At 38.4% G+C, this 16,142-nt stretch overlaps 2 protein-coding genes across 3 annotated transcripts in view; both read right to left on the reverse strand.

Annotated features, from left to right (window-relative positions):
* Positions 1-16,142, reverse strand: part of GASK1B (golgi associated kinase 1B) — a 48,790-nt gene that overhangs the window by 5,046 nt on the left and 27,602 nt on the right. For both annotated transcript variants that reach the window (XM_027598841.2, XM_027598842.2), the window contains exon 4: positions 766-992. In XM_027598841.2, coding sequence (XP_027454642.1) covers positions 766-992 — 227 coding nt within the window. The remainder of the gene's footprint in view (positions 1-765; positions 993-16,142) is intronic.
* On the reverse strand, positions 6,470-6,877 carry LOC113924710 (40S ribosomal protein S20-like). Its single transcript, XM_035726158.1, has one exon. The coding sequence runs from the start codon at positions 6,875-6,877 to the stop codon at positions 6,518-6,520; it is 360 nt and encodes a 119-aa protein (XP_035582051.1). The 3' UTR covers positions 6,470-6,517.

A 16,142-nucleotide genomic window follows, 5' to 3' on the forward strand; every position in this document is an offset into this window, starting at 1 on the left:
AAACATACCCCAGTGTCTTGGTCACTCTGATTTCTGACTAAGGTAGGAAGGCAATGAAGAGTGGCTATAAGCTGGGGCCTAAAATCCAGCCTCAATCCCTGTAGCTAAGGTTGAATGGTCCAGATTCTATAGTGGGTTCCTGCCACTATTAAATGTACTAGTTTCCTTTTTTCCAAATACATAAGCTCAAGATACTTTTCTCCCTAGTCTATGTCTACTGGAAAGATTTCCAAATGCTCAAAAACCCTCCTACCTGAATTCAAACAGCCGCTGTCCTTTGATATTGTGTCCTAATCAGCAGATCAGCTCTAATTTCCCACCGCATTCAGAAAAGTCTCTTGAGTTTATTATGTCTTTGTACATCCTGCCATGTCACTATCTGTGTGTCTGTTAGTCCCCCTGCCCCCTGCTCTGATAATGGAGCTTCTGCCACGTCCTCATCCCTGCTCTGCCAGTTCCTATTCCTAAGGTCCCTGCATGCTTCCAACTTTACCCACATGGATTTTCACAGTGAGGGCCAAGGAAATGTAGTGGGAGTTTTGTAGGTTGCATGGGTTGGTGACACTTGACACCGTGGCTGCAATCTTGTCCTATTCTGCTTAGGTCTGTTTCCCATTTCTGGGCCTCCAATCCCCAGATTCCACACCCACAATTCCTTTCAAGGGTTAGATCAGTCACACATAGCATTTGAGTTTTCTCAAAACCTTACTACTTATTTAATAGAAATGGGATGTCCCATAGATTTTACTACATCTTAAAACTTACTCTTTGATGCCTTCTAACAATTTGAAGTTTAAGTTATCTTCGCTTCTGTCAAAGAAACCCTTGTTGTCTATGAAGACCAAATGCCTTGGGTCATGCTTTCGCTGGATAACGTGTGCTAGAGCCACAGAATCTTGGTTGTCACATTTTGGCCTCAGTCCATTCTGTACACAGGCATCTTCCTTTCGAGGTCGGAATCCACAGCAATTTGTATCTAAGCGATTATAAATCTGAAAATGGAAAGCAAAAACAAAATCCAAGATGCTGAGTAAAAACAAAACTTGGGAAAGTTAGATTTCTGAAGAATTAGTGCTTTCTAAATAGATGACTTGCCAGAATCTAATAAGGCCAGGCTCATTTAATTAAAGGCAACTGTCAGAATAAGTCCAAAGTTCATATCCTTCTGACTCAGCCATGGTTAAAAGCATTTCCAGCTTCTAACAGCTCTAAAGTCAGATCATCCAAGTTAGACATCTCCACCCTTAATATTCAAAGTTCCCACTGACATCATATGTAGACACATGGCCAGAAGAATCTCTGACTCTATTCATGACAGAAGATAGAAACCACTGCACTTTTACATAACTAAAGGCTATAGCTTGTTTTCTTCCTCGAGTTGGGTTACAGAAAACCTGAGTTATCTCAGTGGCTCTAAAAGTTTACTGCATCCCCTAACCTCTCTGGACTTTAGAATTACACTATCTAACCCGAAATAAATAACATAGTACAAATCTTTTGAAAAGATGTGACATCCAATAATGATACAAAAACTACTACCCAAATGGAGCCAACAGCTAGATTCTAAATAAGTGAGCAGGATGAACAAAATTATTGGGCTCAGTGGGGTTTATTACAGGAATAGGGTTTCTATCCTATAGAAGAGGGAAACATTAATTAGAAAGGGAGAATTGTGTTATTTCCATTTCTCTTGGGCAGGAAAGAAATAATATTTATTAGTCAGGGCCAATTAAAGCTTCAGCTTAGGAATTAGATAAATTTCAACTCAAATCTCTGTGACCTTGTACAGATTCCTTTATATCACCAACTCTCAATTTAATTACCTATATAATGGGAATGGTATTATGGCACTGTACCTTGTACAGTTAGTGGGAAGATTAATGAAAATGTTTATACAGCAGCCAACCCTAACCCAGGCATCTAGAAGATACTCAAAAAAATGAAAACAGTTATATTGTTGAGACCCACACATATACACTATATGAAATGATTTACCTCAAAACAAGCTTCCGAGACAAAAGGCAATTTGTCCATATTAATGAAGACAAATTGAGTCTCAGAGAGGTTGAATAATCTGCTCTGGGTAGAATATAAGTAAGCAGCAAAGTTAAGATATAGACAGCTATATTTGTCTCCAAAATTCCCATACGCTCATGATTCAAAAGACGGCTGGACATAAATCTGTCACTTTTATTCCTTTGGCACTAAATTCCCATTATTTCTCTTCCCCTGTTTTTATAGAGGGGCTAGCCACTCTAGGAGGTCAATTGCTCAAGAAGGAATGCAGAAAGAGTAGTGCCAAAATTTAGCCTACTTTGAAATGATCATTCATTCATTCATTCATTCATCCAACAAATGTTTATTGAACATCTTCTCCCAACTATCTGTGGGCTAGGCACCAAGGCACATGTTGCCCATGGTCACTACCTCCCACCACCACTACTCCCAGAGGAAAATGAAGTGGTCATTTAATTTTGCCTCACCATCACAGAAAATTTTAAGAACTGGACAAACGACCTTTCTGTACATAAGTGAACTTTGTATCAAATAGCATATTTTGAGAAACAGAGATTACAAAGAGGTCAGCCTAAGCCAATTTTCTGTGATATTTATGTAAAACCAGTCACATGGGACAGGGGTGGTCAGTGAGCCAAGAAGCATTTGGATAACACAGAGGGTACATTGCTGATCTACCGGCAACCTACAGATAAAGGGAGCCCTTTGTCAGGATTGGTTCCAGGCAGCTGATCCATGGGGCTATAAGTCTAAGCAATGATTTATCCAAAAAGGTCACACAGGCTTACTGCAGAGAACAGTAAGTTCCCACTTCTGGTTAAAGTGTCTTTGTCTGACATGAGGACAGGGGTTGCCCAAAGGTAAGCAAGGGTGCCCCAAGCAAATCACTATAGGTTAAACGACAAAAAGCACAAATAAGAACGATTAGAAAAAATTATTGAGTCCTTTCTCTTCAAACAATTTGATTCGTTTTGTGTAGTACCTTGACTGCCTTTGAATATAAGAGAAATCAAGTGACATAAAGAGATTGCATCTGGTTGGCAATTATTTAAGTTAAGATCAGAGTCAGGGAGAACGTGAAAAATAACCCTTTTAGAAGCTGCTTCTCATCCAATCTCCCCTCTTCTATAAACATTAGCTAATAATTCCCAAAGATTCTCTATACCATGCTCCAACATCATCATATGTTTATAACCAGTTATAATGACATTATACAATAGAAAAAAAAAACAACCCTATTTAACTTTGACCACAATATGCAAGGTCTGTTATGTTGGATAAATGGTCAGAACTTAAGTTTTAAGGACTAATCTATCAACCACTTCATAAATGGTGCCCTGAACCCTGAGCTTTTTCTTCATTGTTGATTTCATACCAGTGAAGAAAGGACTAAAACTTATAGCTACATTTCTGTTGTTTCTACTACAAAGCCATGAGTCAAATATATTAATGTTAAATAATAAGCACTTTAGAGTTTAGACCCCAACTTTCAGTACTCCTATAAATATTATACTTTTCTATTTTTAAACTACAGGAGAACGTTAAAAGTTAGAGGTGGAAAAGACCGATTTAGGTCATTTTTTTATTGCCTTCCCAGCATTAGATTGTTTCCTACAGTGTATTTTTAAAGTGCTTTGTCTGATCTAATTTTGAATCACTCAACAGTCTGTGATGATTTCACCACTTCCCTAACAGGCTGTTGTTGTGCCATTCAAGTCTAACAGACCTTATTATTAAAAATGGGTGTGTGTTCAGCTCAACTCCTTGTCCAGAAAATGTTCACCCCCCACCTTTTATTTGGACCAACTGTGAAGTTGGTGGGTATGTTAATACATGTTGAGTGTGTGTGCGGGTGTGAGTGTGCACACCTACAAATATAGAATCAGACTGTAAGGCCTCAAATAATCTGGGTTTCACTTCGTTTTTCTTATCCTCTAAGTAGAGTAAATTATGTCTTTGTATTATTGCCCTTGTCTAGCAAGGGCTTAAGTAGCTCTTAAATCTTGTTCCCTAGCTCTTCTCAGAATTTTGTTTATAGTCTTCCTTTTGAATTCACATTCACTATACCAAAAATAATTTGACCACAAAACCAAAATCCACTCCCTTAAATTCAGTGCCATGTTGCTGGGCATTTAATTTAGTTATATATTGAATATATTTCTGCTTACTTCCAAGAGAGTCTACCTATTTTTTTTAAAGCCTAATAAAGCATATCCTAGATAGTTATGAATCCATAATATGGTTTCAGTATATTTCTTTGGCGCACACATTAAAACAATCATTTCATTTAACTACCACATAATTAAGCACTGTAGTTCACATTCACGGGTCTATGTCTTTAGATAATTATCCTACAAAGAAGATTCATTGGGGGTAAATCTCATCAGTTAAGCGATCGTTGAGTATTGATGATCATTAATGCAACTTGTTCAAATTCACAACCTTTCACTCTTTAAAACAAGGAAAATCTTTTACAGAATCGATCTTCTGAATCTGAAGATTACTACCAACCATCATTTTCTGTAAAATTGCTCTTTCCTCTTTAGGAAAATATATCTTTTCCATGTTTACCTAACTAAAATTATACTCAGAAAAATCCAGGTGTTCCAGCCAATTTTTTTGTTGTTGGTGGGAATATTTTTAGATATACTGCCTTCTTCTAAAGTTCCTTTTTTTAATTCCACTTTCCTTGTGGGGGTGTTACTTTTGCCTGCATGAAAAAAGTATCTTTTGAGTGACTCAGTTATGTTTACAGAGCCTAAACAAGGATGCCTCTGCTGCACTGACCAGCTCTCCAAAGCCCCATAGGAATCTAGAGAAATCCAATGACTTTCCACCCTTTTGCACACCACCCATTCTAGCTGTGTCTTCAAAAAGTGGGTCTATCAAAGCAATGGCGTCAATGGGACTAAATGACTAATTTAAGCAATGTCTGAACAAAAGCAAGAAAAAAATATTCTAAAAGTGCTGCTAATATTAATGAAAAACATAAGAGCAGTCACTTAGCAACTGTTTAGTATATGCCAGGAACTGTACACTTAATGCTTTACACGTATTGTTGCATTTAATGCTCACAGCAACCTGAAGGGATAAGCGCTACCAATGGTCCTGTTTGATAAGTGAAGCAAGTGAGGCACAAGGAGACTGGTTGGCTAACCCAAGGTCCCTCACTTCATAAATGACAGAACTCAGGATTTTAACCCAGATATTCATGCCCTTTTCCATCCTGATTGTATCTCTTGTGCATAGCCAAGGTGATAGTGCAAAAAAAAAAAAAAAAATGCAAGTGCATTTGTATAGAATACTAAATATCACTACATTCAATAAATGCTGGTTGTAAGGTTTCATCAGAAATACAAAAAACTGTACTGTAGGAGTTCAGGTAAAAATGCATGAAGGAGGGCGCCTGGGTGGCTCAGATGGTTAAGCGTCTGCCTTTGGCTCAGGTCATGATCCCAGGGTCCTGGGATCGAGTCCCACATCGGGCTCCCTGCTCCTTGGGAGCCTGCTTCTCCCTCTGCTTCTCTCTCTCTCTCTCTGTCTGTCATGAATAAATAAATAAAATCTTTTTAAAAAATGCATGAAAGAGAGGATATTACGGTTGTGTTTTGAGAGACAGGAAGTATTAGCTAAAAAATAGGCAAAGGAATGAAGGTAGGAAATCAAAAGACATCTTTAGAAGAACTGAGGGTACATTAGACCAGCGCTTCTCAGACTGTCTGTAGTGAAAGATCAGGTGGCTTTGTTTTTTCTCTCCCTCAGCCCCACAATCCATATGGAGTGTGTTTTTTAAATGATTAATAATAATAATAATTAATTACTAGAGAAATAAGATTTTAAAAAATACAAAATACCAGCCAAATATTTGTTAGAATCAACAGATGAAATTCCTCTACCAAACTGCTATCAAAGTTTCTAAGTGCTTATTTGCAATTTTTGTACTTATCATGGACTAGTAAATTGGCAGGGTCCTGGAGTCACACTTTGAGTAGGACAATGCGAGACAGCACTGTCGAGCGTTAGGGGAACGTGAAGGCAGGTAGCAGAGCAAAAGGTGGATAAGAGTATTGTGCCTACAAAAAAAAGCCAAATTTCTGATGTGCCTTCAAGTTTCTATCATTTTCTCATGTATTGCTGGAAGGAAGGTCAAAGGCAAGAGAGCAGGGCATTAGGGGGAAATGTTAAAAGAACGAAAACTGAAGGGAACCAAGACAGAGCATACTTGGAAGCTGAAGAGAGAATAAAACAAAGATGTCCTTCCTCACACAGATTAGAAATTCCCCCGATCCAAATATTTTTCTCATTCAACTTTTAGTTAAATTACATAAGCCTGTAGGTGTTCCTACCGCAGTTTTTGTACACCTCTTTAAGGGGCTCAGTGAGCGTATGTGTGTATGTATGTGTGCGTTTCTGGTTGGTGAATCAATATCTTAAGATCTCACCATCTCTTTTCTTTTTTTTTTTTTTAACAACTGATAATCAATTTATTAAAAAGGTTGATTTAAGCATCTGCAATGGTGACTTCCACCTCAACTCCTGGCTCAATACTGATGGAAGTAATCTGCTTAACAATCTCAGAAGGACTGTGCAAATCAATGAGTCGCTTGTGGATCTTCATCTGAAAACGATCCCAGGTCTTAGAACCTTCACCACAAGGAGTTTTTCTTGTAGTGATTCTCAGAGTCTTGGTAGGCATCCGAACTGGTCCTTCCACTTTGAGATTCTTTTCCTTTGCGCCTCCGATCCAGTCAGCACATACCTTTTCCAAAGATTTTACGTTGCGGCTGGTGAGAGCAATTCTAATTTGGTGAATCGCCACCTCCGGTTCCACGGGTGTCTTCCCGGTGTCTTTAAAAGCCATGGCGCGGCTTCCTGATCGACTTGTTCCTCAGTGAGAGCGAACAGTAGTGAGTCAGGAGCAGGAGCAGGGCGTCCAAACCTCCGCTGTAGCTGCCACCGCGTCTTCCTCAAAGAGCCTCACCATCTCTTTTCAAGCTATTTGTTTTTAACTACTTAAAAATTGCAACTTTACAAGGAAATCCATACTTTTAGAAAGAAAGTTTAAATAATGCAATAAAACACGTAATAAGTGGAATTTAACAATTTACCATAGTAACTCAGCCAATACCTGGCACATAGTAGGCACTTGATAAATGTGTATTATAAAAAAAAAATTGCTGAGAGTTGGTATTCACTGTGCATTTGGCTATTTACAAAACTCCTTCAAAACCCTGTTTTCTACTGGGAAGAATCAAATACAAAATAATGGTGGCATAGGAAGACATGGGTCTTTTTAAGGTAGCATCCAGTGAATGGAGTGGAAAAAAAAAATGGGAAGGGAGCAAAAAATGGAACTGCCTGTGCTTGTCATTTTCTCTTGGTTGGCTCCTTTATGTGGGTTTAATCTCACTAACCACGGACCATGATCTTTTATATCCCACAGAGAGTCTGCCATAACGCCTTGCAGGCAATAGGCATTTGATAAATACATAACAAGCAGGTGGGACAGAAATAGCAATAGGGCATCCTCTTCTATAATTAGCAGTTTTCTGGAAGATTCCTTTGACTCCCAGTTATCTCACTGGACATCTCATTTGTTTTTAGAAAATGCATGGGAAAAAAAAAGTCTCATTGTCTCATTTTCAGCAATTATCTTATTTCAAAAAGGCAAAAAGACAGTGAGGATTGCTACCATTATCAGCCCCACCCTAGGTACAGAGAAATACAAAAACATATAGATTTACTTATTTATCAGCTAATAACTCACATTGGAAAACCCTTCTATGTGAATGTGTCTTGACGTGAACTAGTGTATGGTTACCATGTTACCAGCGAAACTAGATGGATCCCTGTAGTCTAATGAATGTGTGAAGGTAGACCAGATCATAGAGAAGAGCAACCTCAAACAAATCCCACAGTCCCCATGGTACTTGTTAATACAGACTTAGTGTCCTACCTTGGGAGCTATACACAAGCAAAAGCAAAAGTGCTCTCACCAGCCTGTACCTGTATCACTTGGGAACTCTCACCTCGTAAAATAATAGATTTCATTTTTTTCTGTGCTGCCATGGCAACAGGTGCCCATTAAACTACTACACATGTAAATGTGACTAGCAGAACATCTGATGAATGATGAGAAAAGTAAAAATAGTTCGCAATATATAAGCGTAACAGTGGCCATAGGCTTGCTTTTGTCTCTGCCTCTGGAAATAGCAATCATTGCTCTACACTACCTAATCTCTAGAATTCCACATTTAAAACTATCTATCATTATGAGCCAATTCAATGCAGAAACTCTAGTTTCTTCCCTGTTACTGAATCATAAGTAAAGATAGAACAGTATTTATTTATGCAGAAATAAAAACATGTTTAGTGCTATGATATACTTGGATCTATTTCTAAAGATGCAATGTTTAGAATCCATATACTGTAACTCTGAGTAAGTACCAGAAGTCAAACATCATTCTGTCCCAGAAAGACTCTAAAGAGAGTCAGCAGACAAGTGATAATCCATTTTTAGAGAAAGAAAATCCACATTCTGTAATTTGCACAAGCAGAGCTGCATGGAAATAGCCTCTGCCAAAGGCACACCCGTTTTACTGTAAAGATTTATAAAGAACACTCAGACAAAGAGAAACAATAATTTTTACATTTGGTCATGTTCTGATTTATGGAATGGGTTTATATTAAACAAAGAAAATTAAAACAAGAATAACATAAGTAAAATGTTTAAAAAGTGTCTTCTTCTGAGGAAATGAAACACCATTTTTAACAATTTAACATTAAATAGAGTTGTAAACAAGCTTAAGATCACACACACTTATATCTGAGGAAACACTGTCACTGAAAACATTCTTTGCTTGACTTGACTGTATTAATTTTTGGTATTCTCATGAAATTTCTATCAATTTTATTTTCCCCTATAATGTAGTATTTTATTACGAGGAAATTGGCAAAAATAAGATAACCTAAATGACTATGCAGAAAACACAATTCTGATTACAGTGACAACGATTCTTTGCTTAAGTCACTTTCATCAGGCTCCTGAACATTTCTCTTAGGCCCATTTGTGCACTCCCATATATAACCCAGTGTCAGCAAGAGCCCCGTAAGTTAGTTTAACCAGAACCCCCTACCATTGATATCTGATCACTGTGGGTATCTAATGGGTTCCTCATCTTCCACTGGCCCCCAGGGCTATGTCTGATTGCCTTCCTCTGTCTTCAGCAAGAATCTGGTTAGGCCAGTTAAACCAGAACTCCTCCTACCCCTGGCTCCTCCTCTTCATAATTTGCCATCCGCTGACCCCATGGCTGTATTCAGGGTGGAGCCCAATCTCTCTCCCCCACTGGAAATTCCCATTACAGTGTTTCCTATCCCTACAACCATCATCATGAATAAAGTCTTCTTGACCGTCTTTAACAAGTGTCACTGAATATTTCTTTCTTCAACCATGATTAACACAATCTAATATAACATATCCAAAAGCTATTTAAACTCATATCTTTCAATGGAAATTGGTTCTCTTTATAAAAAGCTAATTAATTCTGACACATTGATTATTCTCTGGTTATTGAAAATAAGTACTGCTCGGGAGTAGAATGGTGGTTGCTAGGGGCTGGGAAGTGGGGAAATGAAGAGATGTTGGTCAAAGGGTACAAGCTTTTAGTTGTAAGATGAGTAAGTTCTAAGGATCAGACTATAGTTAATATTGTATATTTGAAATTTGCAGAAAAGATCTTAAGCTTTCTCTCTCACACACATACAAAAGTCAACTATGTGAGGGGATAAACGTGTTAATTACCTTGATTGTGGTAAATATTTCACATGTATACAAACATCACACCATCACACTGTACACTTTAAGTATATACAGCTCTATTTGTCAAGTACACTTCAATTGAACTGGAAAAACAACTAACATAAAGTTGAATTTTCAACCTTTTTCAAAGATTACTGCTGCATGTACTTATGTACTTATAGAAGTTCCTATTTGAAGACAGATTTGTTTTTATGCTCTTTGGGTTAGCAAGTAGCTATAAAGTAAAGCACTTTATGCATCTTGGATAAAAAAATCCCAGGATACTGCTACTTCACTTTACATCATAAAGTTTCTAATTATCAAAATAACCCAAAGGGACACACATCATCTTTTCTCACATTACAAATAAGGAAAAAACTCAAAGATGGTAAGTAACTTGCCCACAGAGACAAAACTAGTGTATGATGTGAATTTCTACCAACTTCTGCCTGACTCGCGACACTGCTTCCCAGGGTAGAAAAGACAAGCTTTTTGTTTTCATGGAGATCACAGTCTGATGTTTCTAAGTATGATTCACTGTGCATCCTCCACATGGATCGGCAGCATATTTTGCATAGTGCACATACTCAAAAATTTTTGTTGAAAAAATGAAGGAATGAATGCCAGCTTCACTCAGCTCACCTACCCAAGCTTATCTGATACAGAGAGCTAACTGCCAAAAGACCTCTCATTAGGCCAGACCTCCATGTTTTCTTCTATCCGTTTTCTTGTAAGAAGCTCAGAATCTTAAAATCAAAATCACAGAATCTTACAATCACAGAGATATAATACCTTTGAGGTTATGAGCTACTATACAGACAAAGGGGAGTTTGTTCTGTTTTGTTTTCCAGAAAAATTACCCTAGGCCCTGCTTCTCAAAACTTTTTTAAGTACCTCTGACACAAAGAGTTATTGAAGACACCAAAAAGGATTAATTTAGGTGGGCTATTTACCATATAGAAATTAAACTTGAAAAAATTCACTATTTATGGATTAATTTATTTAAAAATAACACTGACACATCCATTACATGTTACCCTATTTTTGAAAGAAATTGCTGTATTTTCCAACAAAATAATAAGAGAAATGGAACTGTTCTTTCAAGTAAAAATGAGGTTTAATGAAAAAAGCAGCTAGTTCAGCTCACAATTCAAACAACCGCCTAAGTAGTTTTCCTCCAGGCCACTATACCACACAGTGGGAGGCGTTAGAAGTGCCTTAGGCATGCTTCCTGTGTTAACACACAGAATTTTTATGTTCATTTTTTTTAAGATTTATTTATTTGAGAGCAAGCATGAGCAGGAGGAGCAGAGGGAGAGGGAGAGAGAATCTCAAGCAGACTCCGCGCCAAGCTCAGAGCCCGACACAGAGCTCGATCTCACAACCCTGAGATCATGACCTGATCCGAAACCGAGAGTCGGACACTTAACCGACTGCACCACTGAGGGGCCCCTCAAACAGAACCCTTAAAAGGTGCATACTTACGGGTAGAGATTTAAGAAAATTCATAGTTTTACTGCTTCGTCAAGGACATTCTTAAGTGAATCAGGCATTTTCTGCACGTAGTTTTCACGTGAGCACAGAGGCAATGCAGAGTAGGACAGGTGTTGGTATAATTTGGTGCCAGCTCTGATTCATGCTAAAGCGCCGACAGATTTACCCACTACTGCAAACATCAACACAGTGAAAAAAGCAAAAACTGGTTTAACATTATTATGGAAATAGTGTTGGCCACAAAAAAGCCATTGCCCCAAAGAATCCCATTCAGTAATAACTTTTTGAAGCTCCATTTTTCTCTTAGTTATCTATGTCCATTAAACAACAACTTGAATATGGTTGGCAAGAGCGTGGAACCAAAAGAACCTTTATGAACACCTCTCACTTAACCCTCTCTGAGTCTACTTTATCGGGCAAAATTATTTATAAGATAAATCTTTTAAAAATGATTATATCAAAAAATATCTATATTGAGGCCAGATGAATATCTGCCTGCCCTCTCAGGTGTTCCTATGAAAATACTATTGTATTAAGTTTTCCATGGTTTTGTATTTGCTTCCTGGTGGGTTTATCCAGGTCTGATGCTTACACCTCCTATTTTCCTGGAACACAGCAGTTAAGGTTGGTTTCAAACTGTCTGTGGTTCAACGGCATAGGATTAGTGGGGAAGCCAATCCCACAGCTAACTCAAACGATGCATTAAATATCAAAAGGTTGTTAGGGAATCACACAGGCTTGCTCAAATCCCCGATCTCTCCAGCCCAGCTATGTATACAACAAGATTTAGGACTGAGATATAGTGACTATGCACTACTCAATTTCAGCACAGTTTATAAATTCCACGGCAAGTGTTGAAATAAGCAAAAACGGCATATCATTAACATACACTGTGCTTTTGACTAATAATTAAATTAGAATTGACCCAGGGATGTTCAGTTGGTTGTCACTTAGCAATATGAAGTTCATGAATATAACTTATTTGACCAGACATTTTTCCCTCTGATTCAGACTGATAAAAGAGCAAAGACTATGTGAACCAATTTCCTAGTCCACGTTTTATGCAAATTAGGCTTTAGTATAATCAATGCCAGGAATCTCTGAGAATAAATGCTAGACAGTAGGTGGAAAGAATATATAAAATTCTAAAAGCTTTTAAGTTGGAAACAGACATCTGAAGAACTTGTCTGCTCCTTAACAGGAGGAGACACAGGGAAGTCTTAACGAGAAGTGGGCCAGGATCCAGAGAAACACATTCTTGTTGTAAAGGCCAAAAAGCCATGCCTCTGTGATAAACCAGGGTCAGTATGGGTAGACAACTGTTTTTCTTCAATGTTGCCTCCATGAAAACTCAAATAAATAGCTTCAATGCTGTGAAGTAAGAGAATGTAGTCTCTAAAAGTCAGGCCTCCACTAGAGCAATGATGTCAAAGCCCAAAACAGAGACTCACAGGCCAGTGCCTTTGTGTTTACTTTCTCAATCCTGTCATATTCTTGTAGAAAATTTTTAGCAGCAGACGTACATTCCACTTAAAGGCCATAAAAAGTGAAACTATTTGCCTTTTGAAATACAGGCCAATATAATTCTACTGTTGGTTTCCTAATCTCCCCAAGGTTTTGAGAAGGCCTAACTGTTAAGGGGGCAGGTACAATCTAGCAGGTCAGTTCCTTCAGGGAAGAGGGGTTTCACAGACTTCCTACATCAGACTCTCTTTGGAAGAGAGGATTCTGAAGGAGCCAGCATGTGTCAATGGGATGTATTCCATGAATAGTCAAAGGGGAATTGGCTGTGTGGATTAACCAAGAGGACATCTGGAAAGGAATCACACTGAGAAACAAGAGTACAATAGTTCCCAGGCATAGAAATGACATTGTGTCAGACTCAAAGCCAAGTTACAAAATCTCAAATGATGACCGAGTCTCACAGATTGACTAGGAATTGTCTAAAGAGAACACAGAAATTCCCCAATTCAAGTTTGTTCAATTTAAATGAATTCATGAGCAGTGTCCTGTATGTTTATAAGTCCTGAATTTTGTTTATAAAGTAAAATAAAAAGTACTAAGCTATGAGAACAGGAAAAAGAACAATGCCTATAAAGTAAACTATCTAAATAAAACACCTACGAGGCCAAGCAAAGCCTTTCATATGTCAAAGTGGCCAGAAGCAATAAATAAATGCCCTAAGGTGTTTGTTATATTAAGACGCTGTTTCGATCTAAGCAAACTTTCTTAGCTGCTGCCTTGTAAGACCTATGTTCTCAGTAACAGAAACTCCCTGATAGCCACCTCCCACAACATTCCTTTTTCTGGCATCATAAAACCACAGCCTGCCTAAACCCTGCTTCTCTCTAATTGCTAAAAGGACAGGAATAACATATGGCCAAAGGCACTTAAAGTACATAAGTTTTTTAAAACACACAAATACCCACTTATTATGCATATAAAATTATTTTTTTAAAGATTTTATTTATTTGACAGAGAGAGACACAGTGAGAGAGGGAACACAAGCAGGGGGAGTGGGAGAGGGAGAAGCAGGCTTCCCGCGGAGCAGGGAGCCCGATGTGGGGCTCGATCCCAGGACCCTGGGATCATGACCTGAGCCGAAGGCAGACGCTTAATAACTGAGCCACCCAGGCGCCCCCTAAAATTACTTTAAAATTGGCTGAAAGAATGCATACTAATCTCATGACAGTGATCATCTATTTAGAGACAGAGCAGGAAGGGAACTTGAAGAGATGGTCAAAGGGGAGTTTAACTTATTTTTAATGTGTTGATATTTCTAAAGTAAATTATAAAAGCAAGCATGCAAAAAAAAAAAAAAAAAAGGCTGACAGGATAATCCTAGAAGGTAGAAACATGGTATTTGTTATGTTAGTCTTTGTTCTTTGAGTTTTGGCAGGGGGGGTGCTGTTTTTGTTGTTTTATGTTTCAACAAAGAGACTAGAGACCTTGAGGAACAGAACCTCAGAATATAATCCCAACTAGCTTCCCATATTCTGTAGGCTGAGAACCCTGCAGTTAACAAACATGTAAGAATGTATTCTCTGAAATTCCCTCATTTCTGCAAAAATGACAACCCTTTTATCCCAATTTGACCTGAATGGCAGGTCCATGGAAACAACCTTATATGATCTCATGGTTTCCTACATAGCATCAAATGCTATAATGAGCAGCTCTTTACTGCAGAAAATTCACAGAAAAACAGACATGAGCCCTACTACACAAAGGACCTGCAGTATTTGGAGATTCAGGAAATCACAGCTATGTGTACATATGTACATTCAAATTCGTATAAATAGGGTGATTCTAGATGATATCTGTGCTGATCTATTGAGTACTTTCTATCTGCCAATGCCTTAGTCCATTTGCGCTGCTATAACAAAATACCACAGACTGGGTAATTTATAAACATTTATTCCTCACAGTTCTGGAGGCTGGAAGTGTGAGATCAGGGTGCCAACACAGTCTGTTTGGGTAAAGACCCTCTTCCTGATTGCAAACTGCCAATATCTCACTCCGTCCTGATCTGGTAGAAGAGACTAGGGAACTCTGTCAGGCCTCTTTTCCAAGGGTACTAATCCCACTCATAAGAACTCTGCCCTCATGTCCCAGTCACCTCCCAAAGCGACCCCCCAATACCCCACCTTGGGGGCTAAGATTCAATGTATGAATTTTGGTGAGACACAAACATTCAGACCGTAGGCAGCCAGGTATCATGATAAGCATTTCATGTGATAAGCATTTCATTTCACATCAGTCTCCAAGTGAAGTAAGATCATTCTCCATTTAAGTAATAAATGAATCAAAGCTCAGAGATTACAAACTTGCCCTAGATTACAGAGCTGACTATTGAAGAAGCTGGGCTATGAATCCAGCTTTACAACAAACAATACTATTGTTTTACCTCTGTTTTACATCAATACAATTCTGTGTTGTTCCCCTATGATTTTAACGTACTGAAAACTTGTGAACATTTTTTAAAAAGATGTTAGAAATTCAGGGGAAAAAGGGAGCTTAATATGATTGAGTTAGTTCTAGAAGACTTTGTAGAGAAAGGATTTGATTGGAGTTTGAGGGCCAGACTGTACATTAGATGGGAGAGTAGAAGCAGTGGTGAGTAAAGCATGGGCAAAGTGGGGACGGGGGGGTCCAATAGACAGTGTGTAAACCAAACCACAACACACATGCGTGCACACACACACAAAAACACACACACAGAGGCCCACACAACCCTGCAGTTAACAAACACATACCTCCTTACGTGTTTGCTAACTACAGGGTTCTCAGCCTACAGTACAGAAGTACTACAAGAGATCATGGCAGATGAGCAGATAAGAATGGAAAGGAAGTTAGAAGGTCAGTTCATTTCTTTTTGCCTCAATTTTGGATTTTAATGTAATTACGCATATTGTCTTTCTGTGTGCTTGTCAACCTGGAGTGCCATAAACATTTCTTAGACAATAAACTTTTGCAATTTAAAAAAAAAAAAAAGGTCAGTTCATGGTGTTTCTTAAAAGAAATGTAAACAAGGGGCGCCTGGGTGGCTCAGTCGGTTAAGTGGTTGCCTTTGGCTCAGGTCATGATCCCGGGGTCCTAGGATCGAGCCCCGTGTCCAGCTCCCTGCTCAGTGGAGAGCCGGCTTCTCCCTCTCCCTCTCCCTGCCACTTTGCATACTTGTGCTCTCTCTCTCTCTCTCTCTGTCAAATGAATAAATAAAATCTTAAAGAAAAAAGAAAGAAAGAAAAAGAAATGCTAACATTTTTGGGTTTTTTTATTTTATTTTATTTATTTATTTGACAGAGAGAGAGAGAGAGAGAGAGAGAGCACAAGC

This window comes from Zalophus californianus, chromosome 2 (genome assembly GCF_009762305.2).
Source record: "Zalophus californianus isolate mZalCal1 chromosome 2, mZalCal1.pri.v2, whole genome shotgun sequence".
Classification (NCBI taxonomy): Eukaryota; Metazoa; Chordata; class Mammalia; order Carnivora; family Otariidae; genus Zalophus; species Zalophus californianus.